The sequence below is a fragment of the Bison bison genome, unplaced genomic scaffold (assembly GCF_000754665.1).
Source record: "Bison bison bison isolate TAMUID 2011002044 unplaced genomic scaffold, Bison_UMD1.0 scf7180017864472, whole genome shotgun sequence".
NCBI lineage: Eukaryota > Metazoa > Chordata > Mammalia > Artiodactyla > Bovidae > Bison > Bison bison.
The window spans coordinates 1,141,492-1,160,760 of NW_011495033.1; the positions used below are offsets into that span (position 1 = coordinate 1,141,492).

A 19,269-nucleotide genomic window follows, 5' to 3' on the forward strand; every position below is an offset into this window, starting at 1 on the left:
AAACTGGGCCCTATGCAACTGGTTGAACCAGAAGCAAATTGATATCCTCCCAAACTTGTTCCTTCTCATCGTTCACTTCACTTGTCACAGATTATTATGTAGGGTGGTGTTGGTTGGCAGGAAAGAGACATGCACGTTCCCCAGGGCCATGGACTCTCTCCAGTGGGTCAGCAGTGCTCAGTTGTTAAGATCAATTGTGATACACACAGCTACTGCTAATAATGCTTTAGGTTCTAAGTGTTTGCAAACTATTTTATTTGTTTTGGTTATTTATTTTTTTTTAATAAGTAGATGAGCAGGTTTAAGAATATCCCTGTAGGGCTTCCGGGTGGCTCAGTGGTAAAGAATCTGTCTGCCAACTCAGGAGATGCAGGTTTGATCTCTGATCAGGGAAGATCCCACGTGCTCCACAACTACTGAGTTTATGCTCTAGAGCCCAGAAGCCACAGCTGCTGAAGCCAGAGAGCCCTAGAGCTTGTGCCCCACAACAGGAGAAGCCACCTCAGTGAGAAGGCCTCACACCGCAACTAGAGAGTAGCCCCTATGCTCCAGAACTAGAGAAAAACCTGAGCAGCTACGAAAACCCAGCACAACCAAAACTGGAAAAGTGGCGGGGGTGGGGGAGAGAGCTATCTGAGTAATCACAAGTTCACACTTAAGCCCTTTGGTCCAAAAGAGGAGAGCAAGAATCTAACTCCAGTCCCCCAGCAAGAAAAGCCTGGGCTACTGAAGGCAGCGATGGGAAGACCTTGTGAAGCATTTAGCCCTTTATATCTTCCCTATATTATTACTTCTTACAATAATGATTCCCATATATTAAGCACATACTGTGTTCCAGGCATCTTTTTAACACTTCAGGTATATTACCTTGTTTTTGTCTTTACTTCTATCCTGTGAGGTATTATTATCCCCATTTTTTCCGATGTGGAAACTTAAACACTGAGAAGCTAATTCACTTGCACAAGGTCATACAACTAGTAAGAGGCGGAGTCTGTACTGGGATGCCCTCTTAATCACCATAATATGCCTCTTCTGTCTGTAAAACTTTTTTCCTTAGAATCAAAAATAGTTAATGACAGTTAAACATAATACCTTCAGCATGTATTTCTAATCATTAAACTAAAAGATCAGTACAATATGATTTAAAGAAATAAGCACAGGGTTGTAGTTGCTCTATTTTTAATAATCCTTCACTCACTTGTAGATTTTTGTTAAGACTTCCAAGTGAATATTTTATAGAGTGGGGACGAATGGTCATTTGGGAATCTACTTTCTGTTTTTAGACATGCCTTAAAGACATCGTCAGAGCACAGACCCATGGGTATCCAGAAAGACTGCAACCCAAGCTGCTGTTGCGTAAGGCAGAGTGTCTGGTGACCCTGGGGAGACCACAGGAGGCAAGCCAGACCATCATTGATCTTGAAAGTAGCTTTGCTACCAAGCCAACTCTCTCAGCTTCCCAGTTTCAGATTCTGCAGAGAACCCTCTGTCGTGTGAAAGTGAAGGTACAAGAAAAGGAGAATCTCCCAGAAATCTTCCCGGAGGCTCTAACCAAAACCTTTGAGGGTGTGGACCTAAGGGAAGAGAATGAACAAATTCCTGGTGCCTCGTCCTCTGTCAGCTTACATATAGACCCTTTAAAAGGCCGCTATCTGGTTGCCACAAAAGATATCCTCCCAGGAGAGCTTCTGGTGAAAGAGGATGCTTTTGTGAGTGTCCTTAACCCAGGAGAAGTGCCACTGCGGCCTCGTGGCCTGGAGAGCAAGTGGGACATCCAAGTTACCAATGGGGACCTTCACTGTCACCGATGCCTGAGGCACACTCTGGCCCCGGTTCCCTGTGATGGATGCAGCTATGCCAAGTACTGCAGCCAGGAGTGTATGCAGCAGGCCTGGGATCGCTACCATAGTGTGGAGTGTTCTCTGGGGGCTCTGCTTCTCACACTGGGTTTGTTTTGTCATGTTGCCCTGAGGTCGACTCTTTTAGCTAGGTTTGAGGATGTTGGCAAAGTCACAAAGAAGCTCTGTGGTGAGATGAGTAACCAGGGCATCTGCTTACCTGAAAGCAAGAATCCGGTGCAGACACTCAAATATGACCTGGGAGGAGAGGGGGACAAAAAGGACAAAGCAGTTGAGACCCCAGTTCCTGGATGTGATATTAATGGGAAATATGAAAGGAATTATAATGCCATCTTCCACCTTTTACCCCATACTGAAAACCATAGCCCTGAGCACAAATTCCTCTGTGCTCTAAGTGTTTCTGCATTGTGCAGGCAGCTCGAAGCAGCTGGTTTACAGGCCTTCACAACAGATCTGAAACCAACTAAGCTGAAAGCTGCAGAGCCTCCTGTGTTGTGTGCAGAGCTGAGTGTTTGGGGAGTGGCTATGCTGAGACACATGTTACAGCTGCAGTGTAATGCTCAGGCAATAACGACCATCCAGCAAACAGGTAAGAGGAAACCTCTTTATTCTGCCTTACAATATTATTCTTGATAGAGCTAACATTTACAGTGGAGAAAGAACTGTAAAAGAGAACAGTAGTCAAGTCAGTGGCTTAAGGGAACACACAGCTGTCTTCTGCTTATGCCATCGAGAAGCTCTGTGACTTTAAATTACTTTGATCCTACTCTGCCTCAGCTTTCTCATCTGTAAAATGGGTAGTTTAATCTCACCTAACATTACAGAGTTGTGAAGCTGATGTGCTTATTTCTAAAAATAAAGTTAAAAATCCTATCCCCTGCCCAAAAAAAAACTCTGTTACACTGTTAATTTTTGTTTTAATTTTAACTGTAATTTTATTTTAAATTTTGTTTATTTATGATTGTGCTGGGTCTTCATTGCTGTGCACAGGCTTTCTCTAGTTGCAGTGAGCAGGGGCTACTCTAGTTGTGCAGAGGCTTTTCATTATAGTGGCTTCTCTTGTTGCAGAGCATGGGCTCTAGGGTGCATAGGCTTCAGTAGTTGTGGCGCGAGGGCTCAGTAGGTGTGGTACACAGGCTTAATTGCCCCAGAGCATGTGGAATCTTCTTGGATCAGAGATCAAACACGTCTCCTACATCGGCAGGCAGATCCTTAACCACTGCTCCACCAGGGAAATCCTACACTGTTAATTTTTTATTGTGAAGGAAAGCTCAAACAATCTAGACAAAACAATCACGACAAACAAGACTGCAGACGGAGCAGGGTCTGTAGTTAAAGTATCAGAATCTTAACTTACTCCTGTGACACAGCTAGTCTTGTCTCTTCTCTTCAGCCAACAGATTTTTCCCTCCATTCTTCTGTTTTAAATTTCCAAGAGAGGAATCTGGCCCAGCACAGCTTTTCAGGCAATACTGCTATAGTGGGCTGTATGACTGCTGCTGCTGCTGCTAAGTCGCTTCAGTCGTGTCCCACGAGGCTCCCCCGTTCCTGGGATTCTCCAGGCAAGAACACTGGAGTGGGTTGCCATTTCCTTCTCCAATGCATGAAAGTGAAAAGTGAAAGTGAAGTCGCTCAGTCGTGTCCGACTCTTAGCGACCCCATGGACTGCAGCCCACCAGGCTCCTCCGTCCATGGGATTTTCCAGGCAAGAGTGCTGGAGTGGGGTGCCATTGCCTTCTCCAGGGCTGTATGACTATTTCTAACCAAACATGGATTACCTTATCTGGGTTTGGGCTGCCTTAATCTCAGGGCCATTGCTAGACACAGACTAGCCTAGCCCTGTTTTCCTGAACTAGACCCTGGAGATGAGGCTGTTAAGGTAGATGGGGAGGTTACCTGTGCCCAGCATCCTGAGTGCCACCTCTAATATGATTGTACTGACAACAGATACTGTTATTAGCAAAGAAATGGTGTTTCCAACATTTCTGTTGTTTGATCTCCATTTTAGCAGACAGTGTGTTTCAATTCAGTCAGCTCAGGATACTTTTCTCAATTTCCTAATTAGCTCTCTGGAGGGGAGGAATGAGGTCATATCTACACCTAGTATTTATAGGCAGATATTAAATGTGGCTTCACTGAACTATATATGCTTAGCTCTTTTGATTGTCTCACACGAGGTAATGTAGAATCCTGTCAACCTTTTGTTTATATTTTTTATCTCTAATTTTAATTCAGCTGCCAAGTTATACAGTGTATAGTTATTTCATTGGACATATTTTGGGGCAGGACTCAATTCCCCATCCTGAAGCACAGGAAACATCCCAAAATAGCACTGGCCTCATCCCATGATACAACAGAATCACACTGCAAGCCAGTCTCCGTTTTCCTCTCTGCCTTTTGCTGCTTTGAGCCATTGCTACCTTCTAAAATATATCTGTTGAGTGTTTCTCCAGAATTGTGTTTTCCCTCGGGTACATTCACTGGCATTTTAAAAAATACTGTTTTCATTTTGTTTTGTTTTTCTGAATATAAAAAATAGTATATAGAGCTTCCAGATTATACAGCAGAAAGATACCACCTCTTGATTCTATTATGTCTTGCCTCTAAAATACTAAGTAGAACATACGAAAAAGATATAAATGTCAGTAGCTTGCAAAACTGTGAAAACTGTTGTCTGCGAAAAACAGTAGTGGCGACCACTAACTCAGGCTGAGTCCTTGAGGCAGGATGGCAAAGCCAGAGGGACGAACGTGTTTTCCACCTGCCCTCCTTCACTGGCCTCCCCTTATGGTCAAAGAGTCATCGCCTAAATGTTTTTGTTCCCTGTTCATGGTATTGCATTGCAGTCAGTTTTTTATTTACACGGCAAGTTTGGGGTAAAATTTTTCACAAGTTGTTAAGAGTGAATTTTGGTAGGAAGAATATGTATAGTCAGGAACACTTGTATCTTCTGTGGCTGAAAAGGACTAGAAAGGACTAGATACGTACCATAATACTGGTCACCTGAAGTGATCGGAAAAGGAGACTCTGTCTTCATCTATGAGGTTCTAGTATTTTATGCATGATTTATTCTTACTTATGTTTTAACTGTATATACATTAGTAAAAAACAACACTAGAAGTAAAAACACCAAAATCTTAATTAGCAGTGATGAATTCTAAAAGTGGAAATATGGGTGATTATGGCTTTCTTTGAACATACCTGTATTTTTAAAATTAAAAACACATATTCACACTGTGGTAACATTATTCTAGCAAATTTAAAATTGGTTGTATACCTTTCCCTTCATTCTAGGGAAATGAGAAACATTCAAAAAAATAGTTCACAGAGCAAAAGGTAGGAAAATTATAAAAATGAGTCTTAAACAGTAAATATAAATGGACTAAACTCTATTAAATGAATCTTTTAGGATGGGTCAAAAAGATTAAAATCCAACTATATTCTGTTTACAAAAAGTACTAGTTGCTCAGTTATGTCCAACTCTTTGTGACCCCATGGATTATAGCCTGCCAGGCTCCTCTGTCCATGGGATTGTCCAGGCAAGAACACTGGAGTGGGTTGCCATGCCCTCCTCCAGGTGACTCTTGAAACAACATGAAGTGTTTGGGCAAGACATGTCGGGAATCACAGGCAAATCAGGGTATTAATATAAAACAGTAGAACCCAAGGTAAGATATCTAGTAAAACAAAGAGGCACTTTATTTTTGTAAAGGAGACTTTTCTGAAATGTATCATCAAGCTTAGCTCTCAGGAACATAGAGATTGTGTCTGTAAAACAAAAGTGACTGAGTATACGTGGAGAAACTGGCAAAAACTCCATGGTTATAAGAAAGTTTAATATGCCCCTCTGATCAAATATATTAAAAATAAGGATATAGAAACCAAGATAACATAATAAAACAGGGAATTCAGAGATATAGTCATCAAAGCTTGTGTCCTATAGACCAGGGTTTAGCCAACTTTCTTTGTAAAGGGCCAGGTAGTAAATGCCCGGGCTTTGCAGACCACGTGGTCTCTTCTGCAGCCACTCAGCCGCACTTGTAGCATGAAAGCGATGATAAACAGCACACAAATGAATGTGCCTGGCTGGGCGCCAATGAAAATTTATTATGGACGCTGAACGCTGAATTCCTTACAATTTTTCATTTCATGAGAATTTTCTTTTGAACTACTTAAAAATGTAAGCACCAGACTCCCCTGATGGTCCAGTGGTTAGTTAAGAATCCACCTGCCAGTGCAGGGGACATGGGTTCGATCTCTGGTCCTGGAAGATTCCACATGCCAAGGAGCAGCTACGCCCGTGGGCCGCAACTGCTGAAGCCCTCGCCCTGGAGCCCACATACTGCAGCAAGAGAAGTGCCCGCAGTGAGAAGCCCTCCCACTGCAGCTGGAGAGTCGCCCCTGCTCACCCCGCAATTAGAGAAAGCCCCGTGCACAGCAACGAAGACCCAGGGCAGCCAAAAATAAAAATAAATGATTTTTAAAAATGCAAAAGCCATTCTTAGGCCACATATGTACAAAGAAGAGGCAGCAGGCAGGATTTGGCACACAGGCTATACAGTCTACAGGTTCCTGATAGAGACAGAAGTTTGGCAAATCTAAGTAAGAAATCCAAGGCAGTGGCACCCCACTCCAGTGTTCTTGCCTGGAAAATCCCATGGACGGAGGAGCCTGGATGGCTGCAGTCCATGGGGTTGCTGAGGGTCGGACATGACTGAGCAACTTCACTTTCACTTTTCACTGTCATGCGTTGGAGAAGGAAATGGCAACCCACTCCAGTGTTCTTGCCTGGAGAACCCCAGGGACGGGGGAGCCTGGTGGGTTGCCGTCCATGGGGTCGCACAGAGTCGGACACGACTGAAACGACTTAGCAGCAGCAGCAGCAGGGGAAAACGCCCCCAAATTAGAAACAATGAAGGGGTGTAGCCAAGAATATGAATTTGTTTTAAAGTTTATAGCAAATATTTAGTACAACTTTAGATTATTGAATTTGAAAATACTAAGTAGACAACTTTGTAGAAAAATAGAAATTGCCTAAATTTTTCCAGAGGGAGGAAAATGCTTTAAAAGTCCAATGATTATGGAAGAAATTGAAAAAGTTATCAAAATATTTCCATAAAAACAAGCCAGACCCACTCTTTTCTATGTGAGTTCTTTAAAACTTTTAAGGAACACATTTAGCTACCTTTTAAAAAGTACCTTTCAAGGAACAGAAAGATATTTTTATCTTTTTTATACAATATAAACATTATAAAAATATCTAAAAATATAATGATACTTTATATCATTTTTATACATTATAAACTCTTCCAGGACATGGGTACAACCTAGTACCTTTTCCCACTCATTTTACAAAGCCCAGAATAAAAACTATAGACCAGTCTCACTTGTGAATATAGATGCAGAAACCCTGAAAAAAAAAAATCACTGCTATGTCACATCCAGCAGCTTATTAAAGGAACAATCATATATCACCAAGTAGAATCTCTTCCAGAAATGCAAGGATATTTTAATTTGGAAAGATATAAAAGAAGGCTTGGATAAATGCAGACACATGCCATGTCCTGAGAAGGAAAGACTAAAAAATGTAAAAATGCTGATTTCCCTGCATTGACCTAATCAGTATAATGCCATTTCCAGTGAAATCACGATTGGATTTTTCTGAAACTTTGACAGTGTCCTAAAGTTCTTCTTGAATAACTGGGTAAGAATAGCCTATTTGTTGTAAAAAGTACTGAAGGGACTTAGTACTACTAGATTTCCTATCAGCATTGAGCTACAATAATTAAAAGCAATATGGTACTGATATGGTAGCCCCCCAAAAGTATTAGAGTCTTTCCTCAAGTCGTTAAAAAATTAAATATTTAAAAATTAAACCATAAAATATCTAGACAAAGATAAGTGAATTTTTACATAATTTTAGGCTGGTCAGAGAAGCTTTCTAAAGTGTATAATACCAAATTTCGGTAATTAGAAGATAGCTAGATTTAACTTAAATGCCAAATTTCAAAAACACTATAATCAGAAAAGAAGATAGCAGATGTAGGTGAAAGAGGCCCTTGAAGGAATGAAAGTGCTGGATGGGGAACAGTGAGTTCCTGTTCTCTCACTCTAACCACTAACTCTCAGTATGAACTTTGGGCGGGTTACTCAACCTCTGTGGGGGTCAGTACTCTGATACGGATAATGAGAGGACTAGGTGAATCTCCAGGCCTCTAGGGGAGGCTGTTTGCAAACATGACCACAATTTCTGTGGTCCCATCCTTATATGTTTACTCCATTTGAACTTGACACTGCTTTTTCTCCCATCCAGAGGTGGAGCCTGTTTCCCCCTGCTGAACCTCAGTTTGATCAGTGGAGTGCAGTAGAAGTGATGTTATGTGACTTAATGAATCTAAGCCTTAAGAGACCTTGCAGCTGCGATTGTTAATTCTTAAAATGATGATGTGGACTGTGAACAAGCCTGGGCTAGCCTCTCAAAAAACCACATGCAGATGGTTGTAATCCTGAAGGTAATCCCAGGCAAGACTAGCAGAAAAAATATTCAGCTGAGCTCAAGCAAAGTTGTTGGCACACAGCATTGTAAGAAATGAAATAGTTGTCGATTTAACACTCCCCACCCCCCAAAACCCATAAAGAAAAATGAGAATGTGAGTGACAAAATGAGAACATTCCCAGCAGCTGTGCAACTCTTAAAGTCAACTTTTACAAATGGACATAGTGATGGAAATGTTCTAAAACTGGATTGCGGTAATGGTTGCACAACTTAGATTAATTTCCTTAAAATTGTTGAATTACACTTAAAATAGGTGAGTTTTATGGTATATAAGTTAAATCTTATATATACATAAGCAAGCACTTTATCAAAGTAGTAATAAAGATGATCATTTCTAACCTCTCTCTAGTAATTTAAGCAAGATACCATTTTTTTCCCTATCAGATTGGCAGAGTTGCTTTGTGTTTTTTTTTTAATTATAGTATACATCTCAGGTTAGAGTATAAAGAGATGGCCATGACATACTAAGTGAAGAGAAGTAACTTACAAATCACTATGTGTACCATGTTGCTGCTGCTGCTGCTGCTAAGTTGCTTCAGTCGTGTCCGACTCTGTGCGACCCCATAGACGGCAGCCCACCAGGCTCCCCCGTCCCTGGGATTCTCCAGGCAAGAACACTGGAGTGGGTTGCCATTTCCTTCTCCAATGCATGAAAGTGCAAAGTTAAAGTGAAGTTTCTCATGTTGCTAGTTACGTTAAAAATTCCATATTTAGGGCTAGAAAGAAAACTTATATAATGCTCCAAAACCTTATAGCTGACTGAGAGTATTATAAATGATGTTATTTTCTCTGTAATTTTCAGATTGTAAATTTTTTCGGACTCCCATGTGTTTCTTCTGTAATTTCGTTTCTTTAAACAATAAAAAAAGTTCACATGATAAGAGCATTTTTTAAGGCACTTGATACATACTGCAAAATTGCCCTCCAGGAAAGTTGTACCAGTTAACACGCCCACGAGCAATGTTCACTTTCATTTTTGAAGTCAATCTAATTTTGTCTCCGTCTGCTAATATTTCTAATCTTATTTCATTCCTTTTTATTATTTCTTTGGGGTTCCAACACCTCCCAGTTTAGTGTTCTCATTGAATTTCATTAGCAGCTGTTTCATCAGTAGCTCAGAAGAAGGATTAAAGTGTTAACTTGGATGGATTTTGACAAAAACCTATAAAAATGTATGTTATTATCTTTGCATAAATCCTATTTAATCATAGTTCCTCAGGAACCTCTCTTTGGCACTTATTTGAAGGAATAGAACTGGCCACCGATGAAACTCCAGACCTCGGTATGTGCAGATCTGTCTGGGTAAAACTGGCATATTCATGGTGTGTCTGGGTTCAGGTCATAAAGGGGATTAATGAAGTTCTGCAGAGGTTCAGGTCAATTCACTGCCCTTTCACTCTTCAGCCACTGGGAATCTACCTTTCGTGGGGATCCTTGATGACTTGTTTTACACAGAAATTTCATAAATATCTGCCATAAGTTTTATGAAGTTTCATAAAATATCTGCCAAGAGAGGTATATTCCAAAAGTATTATAAATGAATGTTTTTTCTTTACTTGAATCTCATTTTAAGTGTACTAAGGATATTAGTGAGCTGCCCTTTCCGTAAGATAAAGAATCGGTCCCTCTTTTTTTGTTTTTTGTTTGTTCTGTACACAAAATGTCAACAGATTTGCTTAAGGTACCTACACATTCTCACTTTCTCTGATCTCTGCTAATAGATGACTAATGCAAAATATTGAATAACTTTTAAAATCAATACTTAATTTTGTCGAGATAATTAGAGATTCAACTCTGACATAAAATACTCACCCCACTCAGTTGCTGGGCCTACTTCTGTCAGAGGATAATCCATAAATAATTCACGAAGCTGGCATTACTCACGGCATTGTGATAATTTTTTTCTGGGAAAATTTTAGCAGCTGTTCTAATATAGATTGCCAGTTATCAGTAGTTGGCAATGCAAGTCAACTTTTAATTATGCAGAGGCTGATTATTCAGACTACAAACTGTTTGTGCCCTGTGCTGCTCCTTCCTGCGGCCTCCTTACCTTTTAGCATTTCCACTGCTCATTAGCACATTTACCAGAAGGTAGGCCTTGGACAAGGCGGGGGGAAGGATTCTAAAATCAGTTATGCATTTAGGAGACGGACTAATGAAAGATTTCAATACAGTGTAGAACTGTTGACTAAAATGGAGTCATTTGGATTCCCTGTGAGTTTTATTTACTTGTTCTAATTCTGGCTCTCCACAGCAGCAGGTAATAGAATTGTCTGCAGAGAGACAGTATTAGCCCTATAGCTAATGTTTTCCTTTCTAGAACATTTTCACTTGATGGTTTATATTTTCTTTATTTCATATGTGCCTACACCCCATTATTTGGTGGTTGGTAGATTGAGACTCCTGGCTTATATGGTGATATCACAATTAAGTGATGGCTTATCAGTTTTCCAGAAAACTGAAATTTCCCTTTCAAGTACCAGTATCTTTCCTATTTCAACCAGCTTTGTTGGAAATACGATCTGCTCGTGCTTACACCAAGGCTTCGGAACGCAGTTGAAACCTTTCGTACACTCAAGGTTGTGTGTACTGTGCATTCTCCTGATACGTATGGCTGTCACAAAAATCCGTGCAAGCATGGTGTGAGTCTGAGAGCCTCTGGTTAAGTCAGATGTACAGTTGTAGTAAAACTCGGTGGTGCTAGTATTTTTGTTTGCCCCAAGGCTATTATCCTTGTATAAGTTCTGCCTCCTCCCCAGTCTGTCACCGTCTCCTTGGCCGTTGTCAGAAATCCTGCATCTTATTAGTTCTCTGTTTCTGGACTGTTGTGGGCTGAGAAGCTGAATAGCTATGCCAATTAGAGTTATGGCTAAAATAAGAGCAAGTGGGCCTGCAGGAGAATAGAAGAATTCACATATGAATATAAGTGGTTGAGCCTTGGTGCAGAAATAGCCTCACGACTCTTTTCCACCACTTCCTTCCTAATTTTCAGTCATGTGGTTAAATTGCTGATTGTGTTTCAAAGAAGAGGTTGCTTGGGATATGGAACTGGAATAGACATAGCCCAGGACTTCCCTGGTGGTCCAGTGGTTAAGACCCCACACTTCCAGTGCAGGGGGCACAAGCCTGATCCCTGCTCAGGGAAGTTCCACATGCGGCAAGGTGTAGCCAAAAAAAAAGTGATCCAGAGATTTTTTTCAGTGAGAACTACTACTGACTGATATCCCATCAAATTGGGACAAAGAGCAGAATAAAGAGGTGAGCATAAGAAATAACTATAGTTTTTTTTAAAAAATAGATGATAGGCCTGTTTAAGATAGCCATTAGGTTACCTGTTCTATTAACCCCCCAAAGACCAGTTAAACAAAAGCACTTGGACTATAAAAGTCTTTAGGAAGTAACCTCAGCAGGTGCTCTGGTTTCCATGTCGTCATGAACATTATGCAACTGTCTTGTCTAGAAGGCTCCCTACTGATAATTCCTTTTTTATTATTTTCTACAAATTCTAATCTTTGGATTATTTTGGGGGAATTGAGACACAGTGGTTAGGTTCCTGGATTCTGGTGGACTTTTCATGTGCTCATTTGCTTTGCTTCCTGGGGACCAGAGTTAGCTCTGAGTCACGCTCCGTCTGATTTATATCAGATCCGGCTTGTGGAACTCTGACTCAGCCGGGCTTCAGGCCTGATCGCCCAGCTCATCGGGCTGGAATGGAGGGCGAGGCCAGGATGAATGTCCTGACACATTTTTCCCCTGTCTCCTCTTGCACTTTCAGGATCTAAAGAGAGCCTCATTACTGACACCCGGCGGGTGCGCCTTGCCACGGCCCTTTTCCCTGTCGTCAGCCTCCTGAACCATTCCTGCAGCCCCAACACCAGCGTGTCCTTCATCGGCACCATCGCCACCATTCGGGCATCACAGCTGATTCGAAGTGGGCAAGAGATCTTGCACTGCTATGGTGAGCCGTCCATCCTCCCCGCTGCCCACCTTCTCCAGCAGAAAAGGACGGGGTGAACTTGCATGGGCAGGCCCCAAAGCAGGTGCCTTCATCTGCCCAGGGAGGGTTGTTTCCTGGTGGAGGCGGCACAGAGCTCCTCACTAGGCCCTGTTGTGTCTACACTACGGTGTGTCTCACGGCTTGATCCCTATAAGCATCCTATTCTGAAAATGGACTGGGAACAACTTCTTGGCTTCTTTTCCTTCCTGTCCCCATGACTGTGAAGCCTGTTTCTATAGTTACACCCGTGTTTGAGTAAAAGGTACTTCTCACATGATGTGTGATTACCAGACCCTCCACTAAGCTGAAGTCTTTTTTTTTTTTTTGACTGTGATGTGCAGGATCTTAGTTCCCTGACCAGGGAGGCAGCCCTCTGTCCCTTGCAGTGGAAGCTTAGAGTCTTAACCACTGGATCGCCAGGGAAGTCCCCTGCAATCTTTTAAGCAGTGTTTGGTGCTCTCTGGGTTTCAATATTGGCCAAGCGTGGTCTTTCTGCAGGACCGCATGAGAGCAGGATGGGCGTTGCTGAGAGGCGCCAGAAGCTGAGGTCTCAGTATTTCTTTGACTGCGACTGTCCACCTTGTGAACGTGAGAAGCAGAGACCCTCGGCGGGGCCTGGTCGGGGAGCCTTCCGTTGTCACCGTTGCAGAGCGCTCCTGCAGGTGAATCTTTCTCTCTTCTCGTGGCTTTTCTGGGACATCAGTTATCCAGCTGAAAGGCCTGAAATCTTTAGGAGGATGCCTTTGGGACTTGGAGGTGCTGAAAGCCATACTCTCTCTTCCCCACACCTTGATCACCCCCTACAGGAACCACAGGGAAGGGTTGGGATTCACGCTCTTTCTCCTGCAAAGAGCAGAGAATCCCACCTAAACTAAGTCAGGGTTGCTCCAGTGAATCGCGAGGAAGTCCCAGGTCAAGGGCGCTTCAAATACACTGTGGCCCAGGGGCTCAGGGAGCGTCACCAAGACCCAGTTTTTCTTTCTGCCCCTCAGCTCCATTTTCTCTGTTATTTAACCCCGTCTCAGAGAGACTTCCTCCTTGCCCTGGCTGGATGGCTGCCTTTAGCTCCAGCCTTAGACCCTCCCAGTCCAGAAGGATAAAAACATACAGACTCTAACAGAGATGTAGGCAAAAATCATACTGCGTTTCATCAACCTAATACCTGTGGCTGGAGGGAAATCAGAGGCACAGAGATTCCCTCCAGCCATTTGGGCCAGAGGGATGGGCCATATCAGAGCTGCCTGCTCCCCGCTCAGCTCCCAGGTACTGACTGAGGAAGGGTGAAAGAGGACCCTCGGGAGAAATCAGGGTGCTCTTGCCAAATGGAGCCACGGATTCTGGCATCTGAAAAACAGCTAATGTCTTAGGGGACCTGTAGGTAGAACATGGAACTGGTTTTATTGTAAAGCTGAAGTCACAACAAGCCCAGCGTCAAATGTGGGGAGGCCTCACCCAGCACCTTTTCCTGTTGGTTTCCTTGTGGCTTTTTCATAACCCCTGGAAATATGTCTGTCATCCAAAGTCCTAGCCCCAGAGAGAAGTAAGAGGAACTGTAGAAGCCGGGTGGGATACAGTTCATGGTGTCGCAAAGAGCCAGACACAACTGAGCGACTAACACACAACACAATGCTAATATGGAAAGAGACTGTGGTCTGTACCAGTTTTAATTTGGTTGCAGAAGCTAAATCTCCCACAAGGCTCGGCTCCTGCTTCTGCTAAAGTTGCTGCCATCAAACCGAATCCAGATTCAGTCCCCCTTGGTCATTGTATGCTACGGCAGGAGTCTCCTTGCCCCACAGGGTCAGAAGTTCTGGAGTGATGCTGTAGGGTAAGCACGTGCAGTGTCGCTAGCTGACTCTGGTCAATAAAGAGAATACTGACTTCTGCAGGGAGATGATGTTCTGAGCTGCAGCGGCCCAGCTTGTATGGAATCAGTCAGCAGAGACCTCCTGGTCTCCCGGCTACAGGACCTTCAGCGGCAGGTGGGGGCGGCCCAGAAGCATCTCAGAAACGGCAGACTAGGTGAGACTGGCTCCCTGCTTCGGTCCTCCAGCCCCTTCTCTTTTATTCAGTCCAAGTTCACCTTGATCTCAAGGATACTCAGTGAAGATTGAAGCGTTGAATTTAATTATCCCCCTGCCAGCCACAAGATGGCTATGTAGGCCAGTGAGACCAAACCCTTACCAGTTCAATTTGCATGATGTCCTTGAAAAAGGGCCAACTGATTTAAGCTGTTGTTCTCTTAGGCATCAGAGAGTTAGTTAAAGACTAACGGGTTATCTCTGACATCCGTAATCTTTGTGCATATCCAGAAGCTCAATGTCACTTATTTAAGTTCTGGAGCCTCGTGATCTAATTTCCCAGAGAAACTGTTCTGCACTCACCAGAGCCTGTCTCTCATCTACAGAGCAGTGGAGCATGTGCCCAGTGGGTTTAAGTATCCTGCTTTTTCCAGAAAGGGAGTTACAAAACCCCTCATTATCCTGGAAAGCTCTGCCTTGGGGCTTGACGTCATGGGAATTTATTTACCCTACTTTTTATGAAAGTTGACCTTTTTGCTTAGATTTCTGAGTCAAGAGAAGTAATGACCATACATGGAATGTAGCCATCCCACTTCAAACTGAAGTTGGAAACCCAGAGCACATGTGGGGAGGCCTCACCCAGCACCTTGTGCTGTTGAAAGAGAAAACATAAGAGAACAGCTTTATTGGACCCAACATTGCGGGTTGATCACAACCCAGGGAGACAAAGTGGGATTTCCACATTCAGGCCCACCCATAGAGGATTTAAGGGCTGGAATCTCATTTCTAAGACTGGATTTGTGTCTGTAATGAGTCCACTTTCCTTTGAATTGATAGAGGTAGCCATTCAGCTGTTGCTGGGGTGTCAGAGTGATGTCGAGAGCTTCCTGTCTACGGAACACAGCGTGGTGGGAGAAATCGAGGATGCCTTGGCCCAGGCCTATGCTGCCTTAGGTATGGCCTGTGTCTGTATCTTCCGCTCCGAGGAATGAACCTGCCTTGTGTGTGCGGTCTAGACCTTGGCCTTGTCTGGTTGGGTGTCTCTCAGTCTTCCATCTGAGGCTGCTCTCCCTTCCATTCAGCTTTCCTTTCCCAGAACAAGTTCATCCACAGCTGACTGTGGTTCTCACCTGAATCCAGATCTTCCTCTATTTGCAGGGGACTGGGAGAAGTCAGCGACCCACCTGCAGAAGAGTCTTCAGGTGGTGGAGGTCCACCATGGGCCATCCAGTGTGGAGATGGGCCATGAGCTCTTCAAACTGGCCCAGGTCTTCTTCAATGGGTAAGTCTTGTTTCGTAGCACTTCGCCAGGCCACATACTGATTTTATACTAGGCTCTTTTGTGTGTTCCTTTTTGCTCTCACAGCACCCCACTGCTCTGTAGAAAAGAGATGAGGCTCTGATGAGGGCCGAACAGTTTCTCTAGGAAATTAGGTCACGCGGCCCCTGGAATGAAAATAAAGTGAAACGTCTTTATTTCCCCTTTAGTTACGATCCCTTCCTTCTGTCCTGCTGACACATTTGTTGCTTTAGAATTTCCTCCTGGGAGATGCGGGGAAGCTCTTAGCTCTGAAGGGAGTTTCCCAGGGAGAGGTTGCCTCAGGCTCCCCGCACCCCATGCCCACCGTCGTAGCAGCTCTTAGCCATTCTTCTCGGTCCCCTCCCTCCCTTGGGTGCTCATTCTCAGCACCCTCACTCCAGGCCCTCTTCCTTCTTCCTGGTCCTATTTTTAAAGCAGTTGTAATCAAGCACGCGTCTTCTTGCTCCCCAGGGGACGTCTGGCAATGTCTGAAGACGTTTTTAATTGTTAGGACTCGGGGTGGAGGCCAGAGATACTGTTAAACACCCATCAGTGCATGGGCCGGCAGCACCTCGACCCCCCAGCTAAGAATTAATCTGGCCCCCAGATGTCAATATCGTCAAGGTTGAGAAACCCAGCTTTACAAGTTGAAAGAACAGTAGGGTTGGTGAGTTGACGGCCTCATCCACTTTTGTAACGGGGACCATTAGGAGGCCCTGCTGTCAGTATTTCTGGATGGAATACGTCCAGCCTTGATGAAGCTGCCATTGGTGTGGTGAAATGTTTGAAACTAGGTCCTGGGACTGTGTGGTGGGTGGGCCTGATACCCAAGACATAGAGGCAGCCCATTCGGTCAGAGAGAGGGCAAAGAGCTGCAGAATCAGGTCACAGACGGACTTGGTATCTCTTGAGACAAAGACTCCTGAGTAAACCTCAAGTAAATATAGGACCATGTGGTCACAAAGACTCGGACTTGACTTAGCAACTGAACAACAACAGAAATATCGGATGAGTGCTTTGAGACCTGCCCGTCTCTCCGTATCCTGGAATCTTTGTACTTTTTTTGTAACTTTCATTTCAAACTCTGCCTTTCAGTGTGTTCTGTGAGTCTTATCTGCCCTTCTAGACTATAAGGTTCTTGAAAACAAAAGTTATGTACTCTGCATTCTTCGCAGGATGTGAGTAGGCCCTCCACTAATCTTTGCCTGATTGAATACATGGGTTCACTCCTCTTTACCTGCTTTTGGTTCAGGTGTGCAGTACCCGAAGCTCTGAAGACAATACAGAAGGCAGAGAAGGTCCTGTTGGTACATTATGGCCCTTGGAATGACGAGATCCGGGAGCTACAAAAGATGAAGTCCTGTTTATTGGACTTGCTGCCCATCCCTGTGGGACCTAAGGAGTAGGGTGGGATGAGTTAAAGAGGGTCTGTTGCTGCTGAGCTGTCACCTAAAATACAGGACCTGCCTGACAGTCACAAGCCTGGTGTACGAGATGGGGAAGGACTTGGAGAGCATCGCAGTTAGAGACAGGCTCACCTATTTTGATGGATGTTTTTTGAAGTAGTTAACTACTCTCCAGCACAAACTCCCATTTCCCAGAAAAGACTTCAAACTGGTATCTGGAGAGCCTAAGCCCTTTAAAAGGATTTTAGCTGGTCTGCAGGCATCTGGATGTTAGCCTAGGGTTTTGGCTAGACGCCACCTCTCTAAATGATGATGTCGGCTTCACTGGAACATTCCTATGGTTTCTAGCAGTAATGAAATGTTGTGTACCAGTCCAGTGGGAACTTAAACTCTTAATAGTTGTGTTGTAATTGAAAAATAGTTATAAAGCCAGAAGTCAGTGAGGCTCCTTACCTCTAGCGAGACAGTTTCATTTACGTTATCTAGCTTCCTCAAATCCTTTGTTTAAACCGGTAGCATATAAATCATGAATAGAGAAATAAATATGGGGCCATTTTACTGTTGGGCTAGGATGGCATCTCTCAATGTGTTTTCTACTAGTTTTCCAGTCCTTGTTCTCTGGATTTCACTGTATATTCTTGGCTGACTCACTGACCAAACACTAATAAGATCAAGCTTGTAGCGAAGGCTTTATAACACCTCCTTTCTGAGTTATGTTTATTAGCAAACCTGAAAAGAGATCGCTTTTTTTTCCTATCTCCCCAAGCAGGCAAATGAAATACAGACTATGTAAGTACTGAAAAGGGGGAAAAACAGCTTCAGAAGATGCTGAGGGTGTGGGCGTGGCTGCTTGTGGTTTCAAACCTAAGAGACAAGATAGGAAGAACTGTTGTCTGCCTGGCTCTATAGCACTGCTCTCAACATTTTTGGCATCAGGGACTGGTTTCATGGGAGACAGTTTATCCACAGACCAGGAGCAGGATGGGGATGGTTTGGGGATGATTCAAGCACATTATGTCTGTTGTGCCCTTTATTTCTATTATTATTACATCAGCTCCACCTCAGATCATCAGGCATTAGATTCTGGAGGTTGGGGACCCCAGTCTAAACCCTGTGAGGAGGCCAGAGTCTCTGGATCTGAACCCTGGGTTCTCTGTCACCACTGGGGACCAAGTGGTTCAGATGAGTTAGTTAGTGGAAAAGAATTCACACTGCCTTGAGAGCTTGCCCACCCCAACCATGCCCAAGAAGTGCCTGGTAGTTTATAATGCCAGTGCCCTGGCATTTATAATCAGGAATTGAATGGCCTTGACGCTGCCTGGCAATAGCTTTTCAAGAAGCTGAGTGTTCAGAACATGGTTTCCACTCAAACCTTTGAATGAAGGGCAGGCAGAATCTCGTTTATCTTCCTTTCTGCTAATTCACTGTGGCAGAGGCCATGGCCAGTGAGATGTTTGGGTAGAGCTGACTTTCAAGAAGAAAAATTTAGTCCTATGGCCGCTTCTGTAGTTGTTCTGTTCTTGAAACACTTGGCACGTTTCAAGTTCCTGAAAAAAAGGTTCCGCTGTACTTTGTAAAAGAGGCCCACTTCCTTAAAAAGAATATGGGTAGAATTTTACATCACAGACCTCATTCTTATGTGAACTAAAAGCTTTCTTTAAATGCTCTATAAAATAAAGAATTATTTCCTGAAGTTACAGGCTTCCTCCCTGATCTGTCTGCATGTTAGCCTGTGTTGTCAGGTGACATTAGCTTGACAAGGGGGTTATCTGTGCTTGATTCAAGACCTAAAGTCCAAGACTTCCCTGGGGGTCCAGTGGCTAAGACTCCACACTTGCAAAGCAGGAGACCCAGGGTAACTAAGATCCCGCATGCTGTGTAGTGTGGCCACAAAATGAAACCCTGAAGTCCTGTGCTTCCCAGGTGGTGCCAGTGGTGAAGAGCCCACCTGCCACTGCAGGAGACAGAGAGATGTGGCTTCAGTCCCCGGGTTGGGAAGGACCCCCTGGAGGAAGGCGCGGCAACCCATTCCAGTATTCTTGTCTGGAGAATCCCATGGACAGAGGAGCCTGGCGGGCAACAGTCCATAGGGTCGCAAAGAGTTGGGCACGACTGAAGCGACTTAGTGTG

General features: G+C 43.8%; 1 protein-coding gene across 2 annotated transcripts in view; it reads left to right on the top strand.

Annotated features, from left to right (window-relative positions):
- The window catches only part of SMYD4 (SET and MYND domain containing 4), a 54,200-nt gene that overhangs the window by 20,489 nt on the left and 14,442 nt on the right, over window positions 1-19,269 (top strand). Inside the window, exons 5-11 of one of the 2 annotated variants that reach the window (XM_010861329.1) lie at window positions 1,284-2,448; window positions 12,191-12,373; window positions 12,911-13,074; window positions 14,302-14,434; window positions 15,271-15,387; window positions 15,592-15,715; window positions 16,986-18,832. In XM_010861329.1, coding sequence (XP_010859631.1) covers window positions 1,284-2,448; window positions 12,191-12,373; window positions 12,911-13,074; window positions 14,302-14,434; window positions 15,271-15,387; window positions 15,592-15,715; window positions 16,986-17,139 — 2,040 coding nt within the window. In that variant the 3' untranslated portion in view covers window positions 17,140-18,832. Of the gene's footprint in view, window positions 1-1,283; window positions 2,449-12,190; window positions 12,374-12,910; window positions 13,075-14,301; window positions 14,435-15,270; window positions 15,388-15,591; window positions 15,716-16,985; window positions 18,833-19,269 lie in introns of those variants that run through there. The other variant, XM_010861331.1, reaches the window with a different exon arrangement.